Genomic DNA, 16,689 nt, shown 5'->3' with positions numbered 1-16,689 from the left:
ATGATCCTGATGATAATAATAATAAATAAAAACCAGTGATGTGGCCTTTGYTGGTGCTTTCCTCACCTCACACTTGCCCCGCAGCCCCGTCTCCTGGAGCCTGGACCAGATGCTCTGGATCCTGCCTGCGTGCTCGGGGTGGCTGTTGGTGTTTCCACAGGTGCACTGGTGCTTCAGCATCAACGTGTCGTACACAAGGCCTGCGGCAGAGGGGACAAAACTGCTCTCAGGGGCAAAAAAAAGCTAAAAAATCGCTAGTTATAAAAAAAAAAGCATCTTTTGCAGTTTAATTCTAGGGCAGAATTGTGTGTTTGACCAGAAGCCACAGGGGAGCTGAAAATCGAAACCTGCATCCATCCCTTCCATGGAAATCCTCAAGGGACATGRAAAAGAAATCAGTGGCAGCACGAAATTAAGGGGCATGAGGAGGTGACATCTGCAAGTGCACAGGTGCCAGCACAGGAATGGGGAATGGGATATGGAACATGAGATTTGGGATATGGGATATGGGATTTGAGATGTGGGATTTGGGATTTGGGATGTGGGATGTGGGATATGGGATCTGGGACTTTTCCAAGATGCCAAAACAGCTCCAGCTTTTGGGATTCAACCCATAAGGAACCAGTCATTGGATGGGGTGATGTCTCACCAAGCAGTTCTGCTGAAGCCTCTGCATGGCACTAATTAGCTAATTAAGGCCATTAGCACCCACTTGGGATACGCAGCACCCACGGAGATGTTCAGCCCTGTTGGTTCCTCTGAGGAGGGAYCCAGGCAGGTTATTCCCCCTGCATTCCCAAGGATTTATGGCATGAGACTTCAATTCACTCCAGAGTTGCCTTTTTGGAAAGGGAAGTTGGGATTCCAAACAGGATGAAAACACCAGGTCTTCCCCAGCCACAAAAGACCTTTCATTTTTTCTCTTGAGCAAAAGACACAAAGTTCAATGTTTACATAAATCTTTCCTTCAGCCAGAAGCTCCAGAAAACAGAATAAAAGTGGCTGGTTTGGGCTTTTTTTCTGGAAAGAAAAAGTTTCTCACAGGAAATACCTGTATGGAAGTTGACMCAAGGACTGGAGCCCCTCTGCTGTGAGAGTTGAGGGTGTTGAGCTGGAGAAGGGAAGGATCAGGGAGAGCTGGAGAGGGACTGAGGACAAGGGATGAAGGGACAGRACACAGGGAATGGCTCCCAGGATGGGATTTTAGGCAGGAATTGTTCCCTGGRAGGGGMTGGGATGGAATYCCCAGGGAAGCTGTGGTTGCCCCTGGATCCCTGGCAGTRCCCAAAGCCAGGCTGGACATTGGGGCTGSGAGCAGCCTGGGACAGTGGGAGGTGTCCCTGCCTGTGGCACAGGTTTCAAACSGGGTATCCTTCCTTGGGAAAACCCAAGGTTTTCCATGATTTCTCTGGAATCCAAAGGTGTTGATGAGAATCCAGAGCCCCTGAGGGCAGCCTGACCCCGAGAACAGCCCTGGGCATGGAGCTGCAGTGGACCAGGAGGCATGGGGAGCTGATAATCCAAACCTGTGGCTGTGCCCATGCACGCTCCCAACCCTCCTGGCTGGCAGTGGGCTCGTTCCCAACCCTCCTGGCTGGCAGTGGGCTCGTTCCCAACCCTCCTGGCTGGCAGTGGGCTCGTTCCCAACCCTCCTGGCTGGCTGTGGGCTCGTTCTGCCAGTGGCAAACCTGGCTCCCTGCTCTGGCCCCGACCCTTGCAGCTCTCCAGCCTCAGGGCAGGTGTCTGGCAGCTCCTYGCTCTGCTGTAGGTGAGGGAAAAATACCCCCAAAAGCCAACCCCTGCTGGGTTCCAGGGAAAGAACAGAGCCCTGCTAACTGTCTGGCACAGGTCAGCCAAAGTTCACCCAGAAGAACTTCACAGCTTGTGCTGCACAGCTCTGTYGAGGTCTCCCACGTTTGGTTCCCAACATCAAACACCACCAGGAGCTGCTGGGCCAAGGAGAGCTCAGATCACCTGAGGAGAAGCTTTTGCCCCAGTCTGAGCTTATTTGGACAAGTGGGAGGTCTTAAAGAAATTTAGATTGGGTTTGTGGAAGAAATTCTTGGCTGTGAGGGTGGTGAGGGCCTGGCTGTCCCATCCCTGGAAGTGTTTGGATGGGGCTTGGAGCAACCTGGAACAGTGGAAAGTGTCCCTGCCCGTGGGACTGGATCACCTTCAAGGTCCCTTCCAACCCAAATCACCCAAGGAGTCTCTCTCACCCCAAACCTGGTGTTTACAGAATTTGGGTGATCAATGGTTCCTCCTTTCCCAGTAGTGTTAACACCAGGAGTTCAGTGATAACAGCAGGTAACAGTGAGGCCCTTCTGTTCTGCAATCACAAATCACCCATCCCTTCTTTTTCCTAGAAACAAACCCACTGGTAAAGGGAGCTGTTTCCAGTTCCCAGTTCCCAGTTTCCAGTTCCCAGTTCCCACAGACACACTCACACAAGAGAAAGGGAAGCTGGGCAATTTAAGCTTAAAATACAAAAGTGCGCTGGCTGTTACAAGTTAATTGAAGTGGTGCTGGAAGCAAGACTCTTTTCAGACATAAGAACAATCATTTTTAAAGGTCAGCACTAAAGCAAAACCAACTGGCTTTTCTTGGCAGAACAAACATATGATCTGAGGTTCAGATAATTACATTGCTCTGCACAGGAGAGAATAAATGCCTTCATCAGAAAGGAAAAACCCTTTAATGCAGAACATCAGAATAATTTGTGGACCCATTTTTGCAGGAGATCAGAGACYGGATAATTGGAGCTATGCAAATTAATGGCCTAACCTGAGGATCCTTATTCAAGTGTGCAGAACAGGGCAGGCACAAGTATTCATTAAAGTCACGGGGGCTGCTCGAGCTGGAGAGGGCAAGTTCAAGGACTGGCTTTCTGGGAGGAAGGAAAATTAAATGTCATGGTTCAGGACATCAAACCGACTGCTGCAGGGATTCAGCAAGGGCACGGCTTTCACTTTGATGTGGAGTAATGGACATCACGTTTGAGAGGTGCAGTATGTGCCTCCTTCCCCTGCATCTTTGAAGTCTCAGGTGTTGGTCACCCAGAGAGACAGGAAAATCAAATTCCTTCAACCCCAGAATTTCCAGCTGTTTCGGAGCTAACACGCTGCAGGGAAAGCATCAGCTTTCTGTATTATTCCTACAGAATATCCCCAACATGAAGGGGAAAACAATTCCTTTGTCTGTAGGACCACGAGTGATCTCTTAAGGGCCTCACTGACATCCAGAGTGATCAGGGCTGGCTTATCGAGGGCCATTCAGTGTGGTCTGCTTGTTGCAGCCCCCTCCCCACACCACCACACCAATTCCAATCCTCACTCCTCAGCTCTGGGATCAGTCTCCAAAGCAGACACTTCTCAGCCAGATGGATTTTCCTCAGCAAAAAGCAGCCTGATGCACTTCAGCTTTGAAAAACACCCAAGACTTTCATTTCCTGCCTCCTGAAGAGCGGCTCAATCGCGGTGATTAAGCTTCAGCATCCACCTCCAGGAATGCAATCTCTGCCGCGCCGCYGTGGACAGCTCCAACAAAACACGAGCCAGTCGCACTCACACACGTGCCCAGCAGCTGAAATGCCTTCCCTTCCCTTTCTCCTGCTTCCATGCCCATGGCAGGGAGGATTTTTTTCCCCTGCTTCTCCTGAGCAGACACTGGTGGTTAATTAAACCAGTCCTGCACCTCTTACAAGACCAAGGACTCATTTTAGGACTGGTACAGAGGTCTCACCTTTATGCTTGGCACTGTAATTAGTGCCACAGTGAATGYCTGACATTTGCTCCCTGGACAGCATTTAATTGTGTTTTTCCTCMTCCATTCACCCAGCACAAATGCAGAGATGGAAGGGAAAAGAAAAGTCAAGCCCTTGGAATCTTACCCTGAAAAAATACTGTAAAAAGGATATTTCCCAGGTGAACTACCTGCAGCATTCCTCATCTCATCACACTGCAGTGCTGGATATTTCACCTCTCATTTTAAGTCACATTTTTGTTTTTGAAACCCTGCCTGCGAGGAAAATAAATCCTAACACYGGAACAGCATCTTTTCCAAGCAGCACAGCTCTCCAATCTGCACTCTTCCTGTTGCCTGCAATTCTGAATGAAATTCGGAGGCGCAGATCTGAGTCAAACACAGATCCTCGATAGGAAATGTTATTTATTGTACATCCAAAGTGTGATTGATGGGGCAACTTCAGTACCAGCAGAGGAGGAGGGAAGAAAGAACAGCCATGAATAATCCCTTCGAGCAGGGCCAGGCTTCTCTGTTTTTACAGCCCYGAGGTTTGGGGTTAAGTGCATTAGAAGCTCAAGTTTCATCAGGTCTGACCCTGAGCCAGGGGACTTTTCCTCACACCCTTGGCAAAACCCAAAATCTACCAACCTGGCTASAGCTGACTGCGTCAGAAACGTGGTTCTGCTGAGATTCCAGGATTCAACATGAACAACAATAAAGACTTTAAAGGGTTGATTTGCAAAACTGAGCTGTTCCCTGTTTTTTTCCAGAGCTGACAGCACCCGCTTCCCACCCTGCCTGCCACCAGGGGCTGAGGAACAAACTCACACCGAACATGCCACTATTACTACACCAGCAGGGCCCAAAAATAAACCCAGCACTGAGCTGAATGATGCAAGAAGCGTAGGTTAAAAATGGAATAAAAGCAGAAGTGAGAGGGAAACAACACCATGAGTCGCTCTTATTTGGGCGTTGTGGGCTTTTTTTCCCTTTTCCCAGGGAACACATCACGTTGCAAACTGYTCATTCACAAAATAAGAGGCTGACATTTGGGGGAAGAAGGCGGACTTCGAAATCAGTCCTCATCACCCAGCACGGGGCCGGAAAAGTTGCACAGAAAATCAACTTTCAGCTGTTGCTARGGGCATTGAAGAGGCAGAAAGGATTTTGGAGAAACGTTGGTTGTCAGGGCACAGGAGGAATGGTTTGTTTTTTGCTTTTAACCTTGGTGGGGAGATCACAGAATCCCAGGATGGTTTGGTATGGAAAGGACYTTAAAGCCCACCTTGCTACCATGGGCAGGGACACTTTCCACTGTCCCAGACTGCTCCCACCTGGCTGTGAACGCTTCCAGRGRTGGGGATCAGCACCTTTTCTGCACTTGTGCTTTCCAGCAGACAAATGCAGGGTGGCACTCATCATTCTCCCTCACAGCTAAGCAAACCCTCTCTGGTCTCTTTGTCTCTTCCAGCCATTGTGAAATCACCAGCTCACCTCATTTTTCCTCCCCTGCAGACACAGCCTCCCCCATTCCAGCAGGAGGGAAGGCTGGCAGGGAGCCCGGGCTGGCTAACTCATGGCATGAGCTGATGGAGGGCTGGGGAAGGTGGAGGAAACGGAGCCAGCAGACGCTGCCTTTGGCTCTGTGTCCTCCAGGAGCACTGGCTCTCCCTGCCTGGCCTGGAAATCAGCTCTGCCCATCCTCTGAGCTGCTCTGCCTGCCTGCAGACACAGCTTGGGGCTGAGCTGCTGCTGCTGGGGGTGGGTGAGGGTTATTTTTGCTCCRGGAAGGGACAAGAGGGACAACAGGGATGACTCAATCTTCTCCTTGAGGAAGGCAGGATGTTATGGAGCACCCAAATGTGGATGAAATGCACAGCCCACGCTGAAGGGTTCRTAGGGATGGGGAGGAAAATCACAGAATCCTCATGATGGCATGGCTGGGGTTGGAAAGGACCTTAAAGCTCATCTTGTGGGGAGGGCAGGGACACCTTCCACTGTCCCAGGGTGCTTCAAGCCACATCCAAACCTCATCTTGGACACTTCCAGGGATCCAGGGGCAGCCACAGCTGTATCACCTTCACAGGGAAGGGTTTCCTTCCAATATCCCATCTAACCTCACTCCCAGCCTAAAGCTATTCCCYTTTTCCTGGGAACAGCACAAAGCAGTGCCCCCCAGGCTCCCCCAGCCCCCCGAAAGCTCACCTGTTGTGAACCTTGGCTTAGAGGGTGGCTCCTGCACGGACATGGGGAAGGTGGCCGAGGCGGGGGAGGACTGTGCCCGGGACAGGGGCCGGTGCCCCCCGAAGGACACGGGCATKCCGGCCGCCTCCAGCGACGCCTGGTAATTCCTCAGCTGGTGGATCCGCTGCTGCTCCAGGAGCAGGGCTTGCTGCGGGGAACAGAAGCAGGCAGCTGCTGAAGGGGTCTTTCAAAAGGGTTTCTGAAGGCTGGCAGATGGGACATTTCGAGCGCCAGCTCAGGCAGGCACAGCCCTGGTGCACACTGACAGGGTCGATGGCACAGGCAGCTCCATCCTCCCCCAGAACACCCTCCTCTTCCTCCCCTTGTGCTCCCACCCTGCTGCACTGGGGCATGGAACACTCCAGGCCATGGAATGAGCCCAGCTCAGCTGGATCCTGGGCTGGAGAGGGAGCTTTTAACTGAGCTGAAACAGGAACCCCCTCCACTGCACCTCATTCCCTGCTCCCTCATGCAGCCCTTCCCTGGAGCAAGCAGTTTTAAAGCATTACACCAAAACAAAACCCTCTCCTGGTGACCAGTGCTCAGAAATGTTAGGACACACTTTGTCTTCCCAAAGAAACAACCACAGAAGCATCTCAGAGGCTGTGAGCACAGTGACTGTGCAGGGGATCCAGACTCTCCTCCCTGGCAGGGATTGAACCACTTGGTTTTACACCGGGTTCCTTCACACACCAACCTCAAGAGCTGGATCCCATTAGATTCTCCCCYTTGGGCAGCACAAGGTGACTTCTGATGCCTTAAGATTTTAGCTTCTCGATTTTCATGTATCTCCWATCCTGGAATTTTTCAATGGATAACTCCRGACTCCACAGACAGTGCTGAGCTCCTGMTCTCCCATTTTCACACAAAAAATTCCTCTGCAGCCCCAAACTCAAGGACACCTCCCTGKGCCAGGSCCCAAGAGATGGAAACAACAGAGAATTGGGGGGAGCCAAGTTGGAGTSARTGACTGCATTGGCTGCAGCTGCAATTGGAGGATTCAGCCCCGATGTGCAAATGGRCAAAAGTGAGAAAGGGTGAAAAACCCGTGAGCCATTGTCCATTGYGGGTGTGGGACTGYCCTGARTGCACCTRAAGGCCCTTCATGAAATAGAAAGGCTTTTTATTCTCTTGGTTCGTTTTCTATGTAAGGCTGTTAAGGCATCATTCCAAACCCCAAACCCATCTTTGACAGTGCCCCCGGTGCCATCCTCGGTGCCTCACCTGCCGGAAGAGCAGCTCCTGCTCCGCCTGCCTCTGGCCAGACTCCAGCTCCTGCTGTGGCTCTGCCTCCTCCTCGTCGCTCTCGATGGGCTCCTGCTTCACCTGCACCACGCCGGCCAGCCCGGGGCCCTCCTTCTGCCCCGCAGCCGCCCTGTCACCATAGGGCTCCTCCAGCAGCGCCTGGTGCTCCCGCAGCTCCTCCTCYGTCTCCTCGGGGTGGCTCTCGTGCTGCCGGGCCGGCTCGTTGGGCTTGGATATGATCTGAAAGCAGCCCGGGGATGAGCTGGTCAGTGAGGAACTGCAACTCGCCACGGGTGAAGCTCAGTCTGCCCTCCAAACTGGGGAAAGAGCAGCTGTGATTTATGGCTTTTGTCCCACAGCCCAGACAATCCAGGGGAAGGTCAGGCCAACCTCGGCATTAAGGGCTTTGAAATCCCAAATAATGACATCCCCTCATTTTCCACTTCATCTTCCCCCTGCAAGAGTGAGAGCCTCTCATTCCTGCACACYCTGAGACACTGTTCCATTCACCCTCAGAGCAGCCATGGAGATGTTTGGCCTGCACGCCCTCAGATGCTGTTCTATTCACCCTTACAGCAGCCATGGAGGTGTTTGGCCTCCATGTCCACAGACACTGCTCCATTCACCCTCAGAGCAGCCATGGAGGTGTTTGGCCTCCATACCCTCAACGTTGCTCCGTTAACCTGCGGAGCAGCCATGGAGATCTTTGCCAATTAAACTCTGAAAGGATGCGAGAGACACAAACCCTCCAGKGGGATTTGTTTGCCCAACATCACCTCAAATCACTCCCTGAGTTCCATCTGTTGAGGCTGAAGCAGCGATTGTTTGAAAACCTCGTATGGAGCTGGGAAGAGCAAACTCAGGGCATGCAGCTGAGATCAAACCTCRAGAGCAGCACTGTTCCAACCTGACCTTCCCAACCAGACCCAGTAAACTTTTCTGAGCAGCTCCTAAACCAAGAGGAACAATTTAATTCTCACTATAATTCACTCAGACTTTATGTAAGTTCATTGGCAAGATAAAATTCACAGCTCTCTGTCTCAGACCGCTTATGATTTTTATTTGGGGTATAAAAATAAAACCCCAAACGTGACCTGTTTTTAACTCCAGCGCAGGAAAATCAATCCATTTCCTCCCTTTCAAAGAGCTCAGGCTGTCCCTGTTTCACAGGCTCGTAAAGAAACTGCTGCACTTTGAAAGTTGTCAGGGCAAGGTTTAATGAGGATTAGGTCATTGGTATGGAAAGCAATATTGATTTTAAATCTAATAAAGCTAAATTCAACCATGGTTATTGAACACATGCAGGAGGAGGGACTGTTTGTCAGTAACTCGCTCTYTGAAGAACAGTGGCTCCAGCCTGGAATTAAACCTTTTTTTCCCCAAAAAGCAGGAAGGAAGGCTCTGCCACAGAACTTCTTCTTCATGATGCCAGAAAAATCCAGAAAATGTTAAGAAAGCCAAGCTGGAGCTGAATCTGGCCATGAAGGGCATGAAGAAAGAAAAGAGGAAGGCCAAGGAAATCCTGGTGCCACTGCTGAAGGAGGGAAGGGATCTGGTGGCATGGGACATGGCACTTAATGCCTGATTTAAGAGGGATTCTGAAACCAGAGGAAAGGTCTGGAACAAGGAMTTCTTGGTGAAGGAATTATCAAGTTTAGGCAACACTTAAAGAATCCTGGATATCCTGATGTCTGTGGGATTGCACTCACTCACACRTGCAAGGACAAGAGGCCATAGGCACAAATCTAACCCCATGAAATTCCTTCTGAACTCATGAAAATGCAGATTTTTTTTCCCTGTGACCATGATCAAACAGGTTATTCCAAGAGGTTCTGGAGTCCCCATCCTTGGAGATCCTTGGGCAACCTGCTGGAGGAGGGACACTGCCCCCGGTGACCTCACGAGGTCCCTGCAAAGATTCAAGGATCAAAACCCCTGAGGGATGTTTRTGAGGTCCCCCTGCCCCCCAGTTTCACTCCTTACAACACACACTGAATAACCAAACCACATTAAGCTGAAAGTTCTCCCACCGATTTTCTTTAAGCCCTCTTAGGCTCGATGAATAGAATCTGTTTTAAAGATAATTAAATCACCATAAACCATCTGCTACTTGTTTTCTTTTTTTCCTTTTTCCATTTGGATGGAAGGTCCCAAGCTTTTGAACTTAATACCTTTTGAACTTCTGAACTGCACRAGGTAATTGCTGGGAAAAATAACTTAGAGTGCCATTGTCATATCTAATGGGAACGGGAGGCAGCGCAATTCCCTGGAAGTGTTAAATTATTCCTGCTCCTCCAAAAATGTAAGAATTCAATGAAAATCACAGCAAAGGTTGAAAGACTGAGTGGTCAAYGGCAAGGACATTCCAGACATCCCATCTGCTGTCCCTCTGCAAGGGGAATCTCCTGCTCTGTCACCAGTTTCAGCTGCTGCAACCCCGCTCCCAAAGGACAATTCTGCAGGGAAAACACTTTGTCACCAACACATTCCACATCAGRCACCAAGTATCTGCATCCCAGGCCCATTAGAACTCCCTCAAAACCTTCCACTTGTGCAATTTTACAAACACGTGCTCGARCAATCGAAAATTGGAGGGAATAAAAGCGCAAGGGCCTGACTGTGMAGGCAGCAGCGAGAATGCTCATAAATATATCTGAAACAGTGAACACAAAGCACCATAAACAACTTCCCCATCCCTTAATTAGCTCTCTGGCTTCCTCTCCAACGAGGTTTCTCCTCTGTTTTTGTAGCCAGCGGCATCTGGCTGTCACAAAGTGCCACCATAAACCACTGGTGAAGGCACTGCCTCTCCAGCCTTGGGCAGATAACGGCTGCACTCCRGAATAAATTACAGCTCTCTAGGCACAAGCATTTTCAAAAGGCTCTGTGCAGCTGGCAGGATTTCTCCTCCAGATCTTGGAAATACGAAGAAGAGAAATAAGAAAAAAACAAACCTAAAAAAAATCCCAACAAACCAACAACCAACAAAAAAACCCAGAGCAAAGTCAGGCCATAAATTCAGGGAAAAGCAAAGAGTTCATCATTTTTCTGTGGAAGGTTTCGTGAGGGGAAAAAAGCTGAGTTTTTTGCTAGCARCATTTCAGCTGGCATTGCATTTGTGCACTGGATGGGTTAAAGGGAATCACAGAATCCTTAAGGTTGGAAAAGAYCTCCGAGACCATCAAATCCAACCTCTGAATATCAGCACACCTAGTAAACTTCTCCAGGATACCTTTTTCCACAGTGCCAAGTTCTCAGGACTCTGAAGACCTCGAAGGTCCTGCTGAACAGGTTAGAAACATCTATTTCCACCTCACAGATTAATGAGGAGAGCCCAGCAGAAAAATCATGGAATCCCAGAATGTTCTGGGCTGGATGGGACCCCGATCCCCACAGGTGGGGTGGCACAGGAGAAAAAGCAGAGGAAGGGAGAAGCCAGGAAGCAAAGGAGCATGTCAGAGCAGCCCAGCCCTGATGTGCAGGAGGCAGCAGAACCCTCCCTTTGCTCTCTCTGGAGGTGAAGGACAAACTCAAGGGAAAAACAGAACAGCTCTGGAGACACAGCTTTGGTGAAAATGAGGAAAAATCAGAAGGAAAAAAAAGATGATAAAGGCTCAACTCCTTGGACTCGACCTGACCCTTCCCATGTTCCCTTTGGGTTCTGATTTTTAACTTTTATGGACTAAGGAGAAACAAGAGATGATAAGGGATGTTAGGGAGAGGCCAACTTGGGCACCAGYCATGCAGGGAACAGGCAGAGCCTTCTGCAGTGGCCCAAGCCCTCAAAAATCCCTTCTCTGTTTTTCCTTCCCTTCTGAAGATGAGACAGCAGGGGAAACACAACTGAGGCAGCCTCAATCATACCTGCTGGAARGGTCAGGACACCCTGAGCTGCTGTGGCTGGAGGAGAGGGAAAAATCCTCAATTTGCTCCCAGCAGTGGCAGACTAGGGACTTCGGAATCCACACCCTCCGAGGGTGTCCCTCCTTCCCTGTCCTCACTGCTCCAATCCCAAGTCACTGCTGCAAAGCCTCACGCATCAAAACTTCACAATCAAACCCCCACAATGATTATTCTGGTTCTTTYTAAGTGAAACAAAATATTTTTCCTCAGTCGCCTTCTTGGACGCTGCCAGACTTGTTTTGGCTGCAGTCTCCTCAAAAATGTCATCTGCTGCAGACACCTAACAAGGAATGTTCAGGGCCAAAATCTCAAAGTTTGGAAAGATCACAAGGGATTAAGAAGAGCCTTATTTACRAGTATATAAATGTATAAAATACTTCAGGAGTATTATTTACGGGAAACCCATGAATAAAAAAATGAACAGGCAGCGCCATTGGTCCTGTCAATAATTAAATAATCAATTCTTTTATTTTTAGTCGTGCCCTCAACTCTCCTACACAGAAGGGTCCTAAAATATCTCCACATCTGGGAAAAGTCTTTTTCCATGTCAGCACTTGGATGGCGTCCCACGGGATAAATCCGCCACACGCACGCAGYGATTTTCTAACTCGTGACTCCTATAAATCAAACACAGGGAATTCGCCCCTCTGCCACCGGTTTAATTAAACCCTCTCTGGTGCTTCTGCCACGGAGGGCGGCGGGTCCTGGCTCTGACAAAGCTGGAATTCAGAGCTCSAGTGCCTCTGCAGCTCCTGGGAGGTCCGGCAGAAAGTCGGAATGAGCTCAGCGGATACGTCACGGCCGAGGCTTTGGAAAAGCCTTCCAAAGCTCCCCGCAAACAATCCCTGCAGCCGGCACTTCCCTCTGAACAAAGAGCCCCAGCTCGCTGCCCCCCGGCCCGGGGCCCCGTCCCCAGGAGGGTTTGGAGGGGGGGAGGTGCTGGGATCCCTCCGGAGCAGGGGGGTGACCCGGGRCCGGGGCTGGCACCCGCGGTGGCAGCGCTCCAGGAGGACAGCATTGACGTCAGTCACTTGTGTAATCATCCTGCCCCAGCTCCAGCCCATAAACAAGGGCTTTTGGCGGGGGTAATGTCGGGGGGGGGGGTTGTGGCTTCTTTCCCTTTTTGATCCAGCCCTTGAGAGTTGTGCTTTTTCGCAGGACCGTAACGGTGAAAATATTTGGAGGAGCCCAGGCTGTAAATTAAAAGTGCAGTGATCTGAGCGGCCGCTGCCACGGGCTGGTCCTGAGTCCCCAAATCTGCTGAGGGAATTGCTGGAAAGGCACCACTGCAACTCCTTGGGAGGAGAGTTCAGAAAGCCTCAGAACAGSACAAATTCCASAATGGTTTGGCTTGGAAGGATTCTTAAAGACCATCCTGTTCCACCCCTGAATGGGCAGGGACACCTTCCAATGTCCCAGGGTGCTCCCAGCCCTGTTCAGCCTGGCCTTGGACACTGCCAGGGATCCACTGCTCTGGGAATTCCATCCCAGCCCCTCCCWGGGAAAAAWTCCTTCCCAAAATCCCAACCATCCCTGCTCTCTGGCACTGGGAAGCCATTSCCTGTGTCCTGTCACTGCATCCCTTGTCCCCAGTCCCTCCCCAGCTCTCCTGGAGCCCCTTTGGGCCCTGCAAGGGGCTCTGAGGTCCCCCTGGATCCTTCCCTTCTCCAGGCTGAACATCCCTTTCAGCAAAAATTTCAGTGAATCTGAATCATTTCACTCACAAACACTTTCTGATGCTCTCATGCCTGAGAGAGTCCAAGAATCAGAGATTCAAGGATGGGAGGTCCAGGGATGCTGGAGGCAGACCCCACACACACACCTGCACCAGAGACCCCGAAATGGCGCGCTGAAAGCGTTGAGAGCGCAGTGCCTACCTTGTTGATGTGCAGTTGCTGCTGCTGGAATTGCTGTTTGTGTTTCTCCAGGAACTGCTGGTGCTGCTGCTGGATCACCAGCTGCTGGAGCGCCTGGGCGTTCTGGGGCAGGGGAGCGGACTGGGTGCGCCCCAGCGGGCGGTGCTGCCGCAGCTTGTGGATCGAAGGGGAGACCCTCTCTCCACCCACCAGGGGCTGTGCGTGCAGGGGCAGTCCTGAAAGATACCAGTCTGAAGATAATATGGAGGAAAAAACAGCAGAGGAGAAACGAGAGGAAGAAGAAAGGAAGGGAGAAAAGGGCTGTTGAGTAACGCTGATGGTGACAGTGACACCACGTCAAACCCAGCCACCTCGCCACAGCTGGAGCTGCCTTGGGGGACAGCAGAGAAATCAACTCCCACTGTACACAGCAAGGCTGTGCTCAGTTTGAATTGTGACTCTGAGTGACCCAGAGACCCTCTGGAAACATCTCATCTCTTGAAAGCAGCAGCACCTTGCAATGGACCCTCCACGAGAGCACGCTGGGCTGSAGCAGTTTAACCTCACATCCTGCCTCGGTTGAGGGGTTAATMCCAGATTGAATCCAAGCTGGTACCTGCAGCACCCAGCAGTTATCCCCCCTGGGGGCTCCCTGGCTGTTCCCTTGATGATGGTCAAGAAGAGCACCCGCCCTTGGCTCCACCCTGCTCCACACCATGGAAATTGTGGGGAATGGAAAATCCCAGTGACACCCCCTGCCCAGATCTGAGCTCTGAAAAGGATTATTTCAGGAAAATGGGAGCTGCCAGTGTGCCTCAGTACACCTGTGGCAGGAAGGTGAGACAGAGGCCAAGGTGACAAACAGCTGSAATGGTTTCCATCACTGTCCTGTGCAGACATGCCAGGCAGTTAACGAAAAATGAAAGGTTATTTGGGGATAATTGGGGCTGCTGACATGCCCTTGGCCATCTGGGTGTTGCTGCCATGGGAAATACGCCCTGAACTCCAGGAAGGACACATCTCTGGGGTGGGCTCTGCTCCCTGAAAACACACCATCCCATTGTTCTGAGAAAGCTGGGACACCACACACGTCCCACAACGCTCAGCCCGAGGGTGGAGCAGCCGATGATACACCTTCACTGTCCTTGCAGCTCGGATTCAAACAGAACCACGGAACTGCTGCCTCCCTCCCGTCCCTCACTGGGGGGAGAAGCCCTCTGCTCTCCTCAGGACATGGCTGATGAGGGAGCAGCTGCCCACAAGTCTGCAGGCAGCTGAACGCTGAGGATTAGAAGCACCTTGACATTTGTGTCCCCATTGTGTGACCCCTTTTCCCAGCGATTCACAGAACTGTCCTACGTGGAACGAGCTGACTCATGCCAGAGCCTTTTTTCTTGGAAGAATTAAAGAGCTTCTCCCACTCTCTGCTTTTCTGACAGGAGTCATGTGAAAGGGTATTTTATTTTATAAATGCATGTCTCTACAAATGTCAGTGTGTACACACACAGGTCTGTGTGTGAATAGAGGGATAATTGGCAAAGATGTGGTCCTTTTCCCTGACAGCACAGCTCCTCCTCCCAAAAATTCAAATTAGACAGCAGGGTTTCCAAAGGATCTTTTGAAAAACCGTCCCCCAAGGTTATCCTGGGAAAGTTTTCCTGGAGACACCACATTTACAGAATCCTGGAATGGTTTGGGAGGAACCTTGTAACTCATCCCATTCCACACCAGGAGTTTTTCATCTGCAATAACTGGGAATTTGCAGTTTGCTCAGGATAGATGGGATTGACAGCTCCTGAATTAAAAAAAAMCAAACCTCAGGGCTCGTCTTCCTGGGGCAAATGAAGGCTGCACCTCCCACCCTGTGAATGTTCACTCTMATCACCTCAATCTGTGATTTGCTGTGGGCTGGAGTGGCTGGGATGGGTGCTGGGTGCCCTGGCAGSGCACAGGGTGCAGGAGAAGGCACAATGCCCATGTTAAACACTGTCACACTCCATTGGAAATGAAAATAAAGTGAAAATCTGTTCAAAACACATTCCATGAGCACTATGGAACATCGGGACCCATATCACAACATGAAGGACAGCACCCACAGTCACCTGTCCCACAGGAACAGCACAGCTGAGGAATTGAGATGTAAAACCAGCCACAAGCCGATTCCAGGGGCTGACACCTCGCTGGAACTTCCATCAGAAATGGAAGGAAGGCAAGCAAAATCAACAATTGAGGCACAACATCCTTCATCCCAGMACTACACACAGAAAACCAGGAATCCCAGAGGGAATTATGGTCTTGGATCCAGCCTGTTTAGGGTCACAGGCCTTCCCAGTATACACAGAAAACCAGGAATCTCAGAAAGATTTCTCACTTTGGATCCAGCCTGTTCATGGCCACAGGTAGCTGATTCTGAAAATGCAGTGACTCACAGCCATTAAGGTCCCCAGAAGGGAATGCACACCAATGAACCCCATCTGCTGGGAGGCAGCTGATTATGCCTGCTCTGGCTGCTCATACCAATGATGGCAAGGAACTGCTCCAATCCATGATTTTCCAAGTCCCTGCCTTTCACATTTTCATGGAAAACAGGAATTGTTAAGACACAAAACAATTTTGCTCCCACTTTAATCTGAACTGCTTGGAACTCCAACAAATTTTTTCAACTTTTTTTCAATTTCTTTCAATTTTTTTCCGATTTTTTTCCATTTAAAAAAAAATAAATTCATTTTTTTCAATTATTTTTTTCAATTATTTTTTTCAATTATTTTTTTCCATTTTTTTCAATTATTTTTTTCAATTTTTTTTCAGTTTTCGCCTTTCACCAACTTTCACTGTCCTGATGGAATAACAGCATTTCTTTTCACCTCCCCAAAATCACCTCAGCATGAGGTGGGACACCCGAATTGGGAAAAAAAAAATATCCCAAAGGCTTTAACATTTCACCTGCAGATGGTGCAGATGGTGCAGGGCCTTGAGGATGACCCCACAGATCCCTGGTGGTTTCCCCATTTGCCAGMGCTCACCTGTGACCAGCGGGGTTTGTGCAGTGGGCTGTTCCAGTAGGACCATGTGCTGCAGGAGAGGGTTGTGTGCAGTGCCCCCGTCCCTGTCCAGCGTTGTAGTGCTCAGGTAGGGGCTCAGGTGGGTGCCAGGGAACAGGGAGATGCGTTGCTGTAGGGTGGGGATGGCCAATCTCTCGGCGTCCTGCTGCGCTGAGCCCGCCTGCCAACGGGGCACRGGGGTTACGGGGGAATCCAGGGGCTGGGGGGTGATCCTGACCCCACTAATGCATCCCAGGGGCTGATCCTGACCCCATTAATGCATCCCAGGAGCTGATCCTGACCCCTTTCACATCCCCGGGGTTGATCCTGACCCCAYTCCTACATCCCTGAGGCTGACCCCGACTACACTCCTACATCCCAGGGGCTGATCCCAACCCCACTCCTACATTGCAGAGGCTGATCCTCACCCGTTTCACATCCCATAGACTGATCCCAACCCCTTTTACCTCCCCAAGGCTAATCCCAACCCCACTCCTACATCCCTGAGGCTGACCCCGACCCCACTTTTACATCCTCGCGGCTGATCCCAACCCCTTTTACATCCCCGAGGCCAATCCCCACCCCAGTCCCCCATCCCCAGGCTGATCCCCACCCCAGTCCCCCATCCCCAGGCTGATCCCCACCCCAGTCCCCCA

The 16,689-nt window shown here is 50.7% G+C and overlaps 1 protein-coding gene across 1 annotated transcript in view; it reads right to left on the bottom strand.

Annotated features, from left to right (window-relative positions):
- HDAC4 (histone deacetylase 4) overlaps positions 1-16,689 on the bottom strand; it is a 136,972-nt gene that overhangs the window by 24,850 nt on the left and 95,433 nt on the right. Inside the window, exons 9-13 of the mRNA XM_057378633.1 lie at positions 16,016-16,214; positions 13,014-13,243; positions 7,213-7,473; positions 5,950-6,136; positions 67-200 (exon numbers count right to left, since the gene is read on the bottom strand). Of these exons, the coding sequence (XP_057234616.1) occupies positions 67-200; positions 5,950-6,136; positions 7,213-7,473; positions 13,014-13,243; positions 16,016-16,214 (1,011 nt within the window). The remainder of the gene's footprint in view (positions 1-66; positions 201-5,949; positions 6,137-7,212; positions 7,474-13,013; positions 13,244-16,015; positions 16,215-16,689) is intronic.

This window comes from Malurus melanocephalus, unplaced genomic scaffold (assembly GCF_030028575.1).
Source record: "Malurus melanocephalus ecotype Western Australia unplaced genomic scaffold, MMel_1.1 scaffold_369, whole genome shotgun sequence".
Lineage (NCBI taxonomy): Eukaryota > Metazoa > Chordata > Aves > Passeriformes > Maluridae > Malurus > Malurus melanocephalus.
The sequence above is the reverse complement of the archived record's forward strand: the minus strand, read 5'-3'. Positions and strand labels throughout refer to the sequence as shown.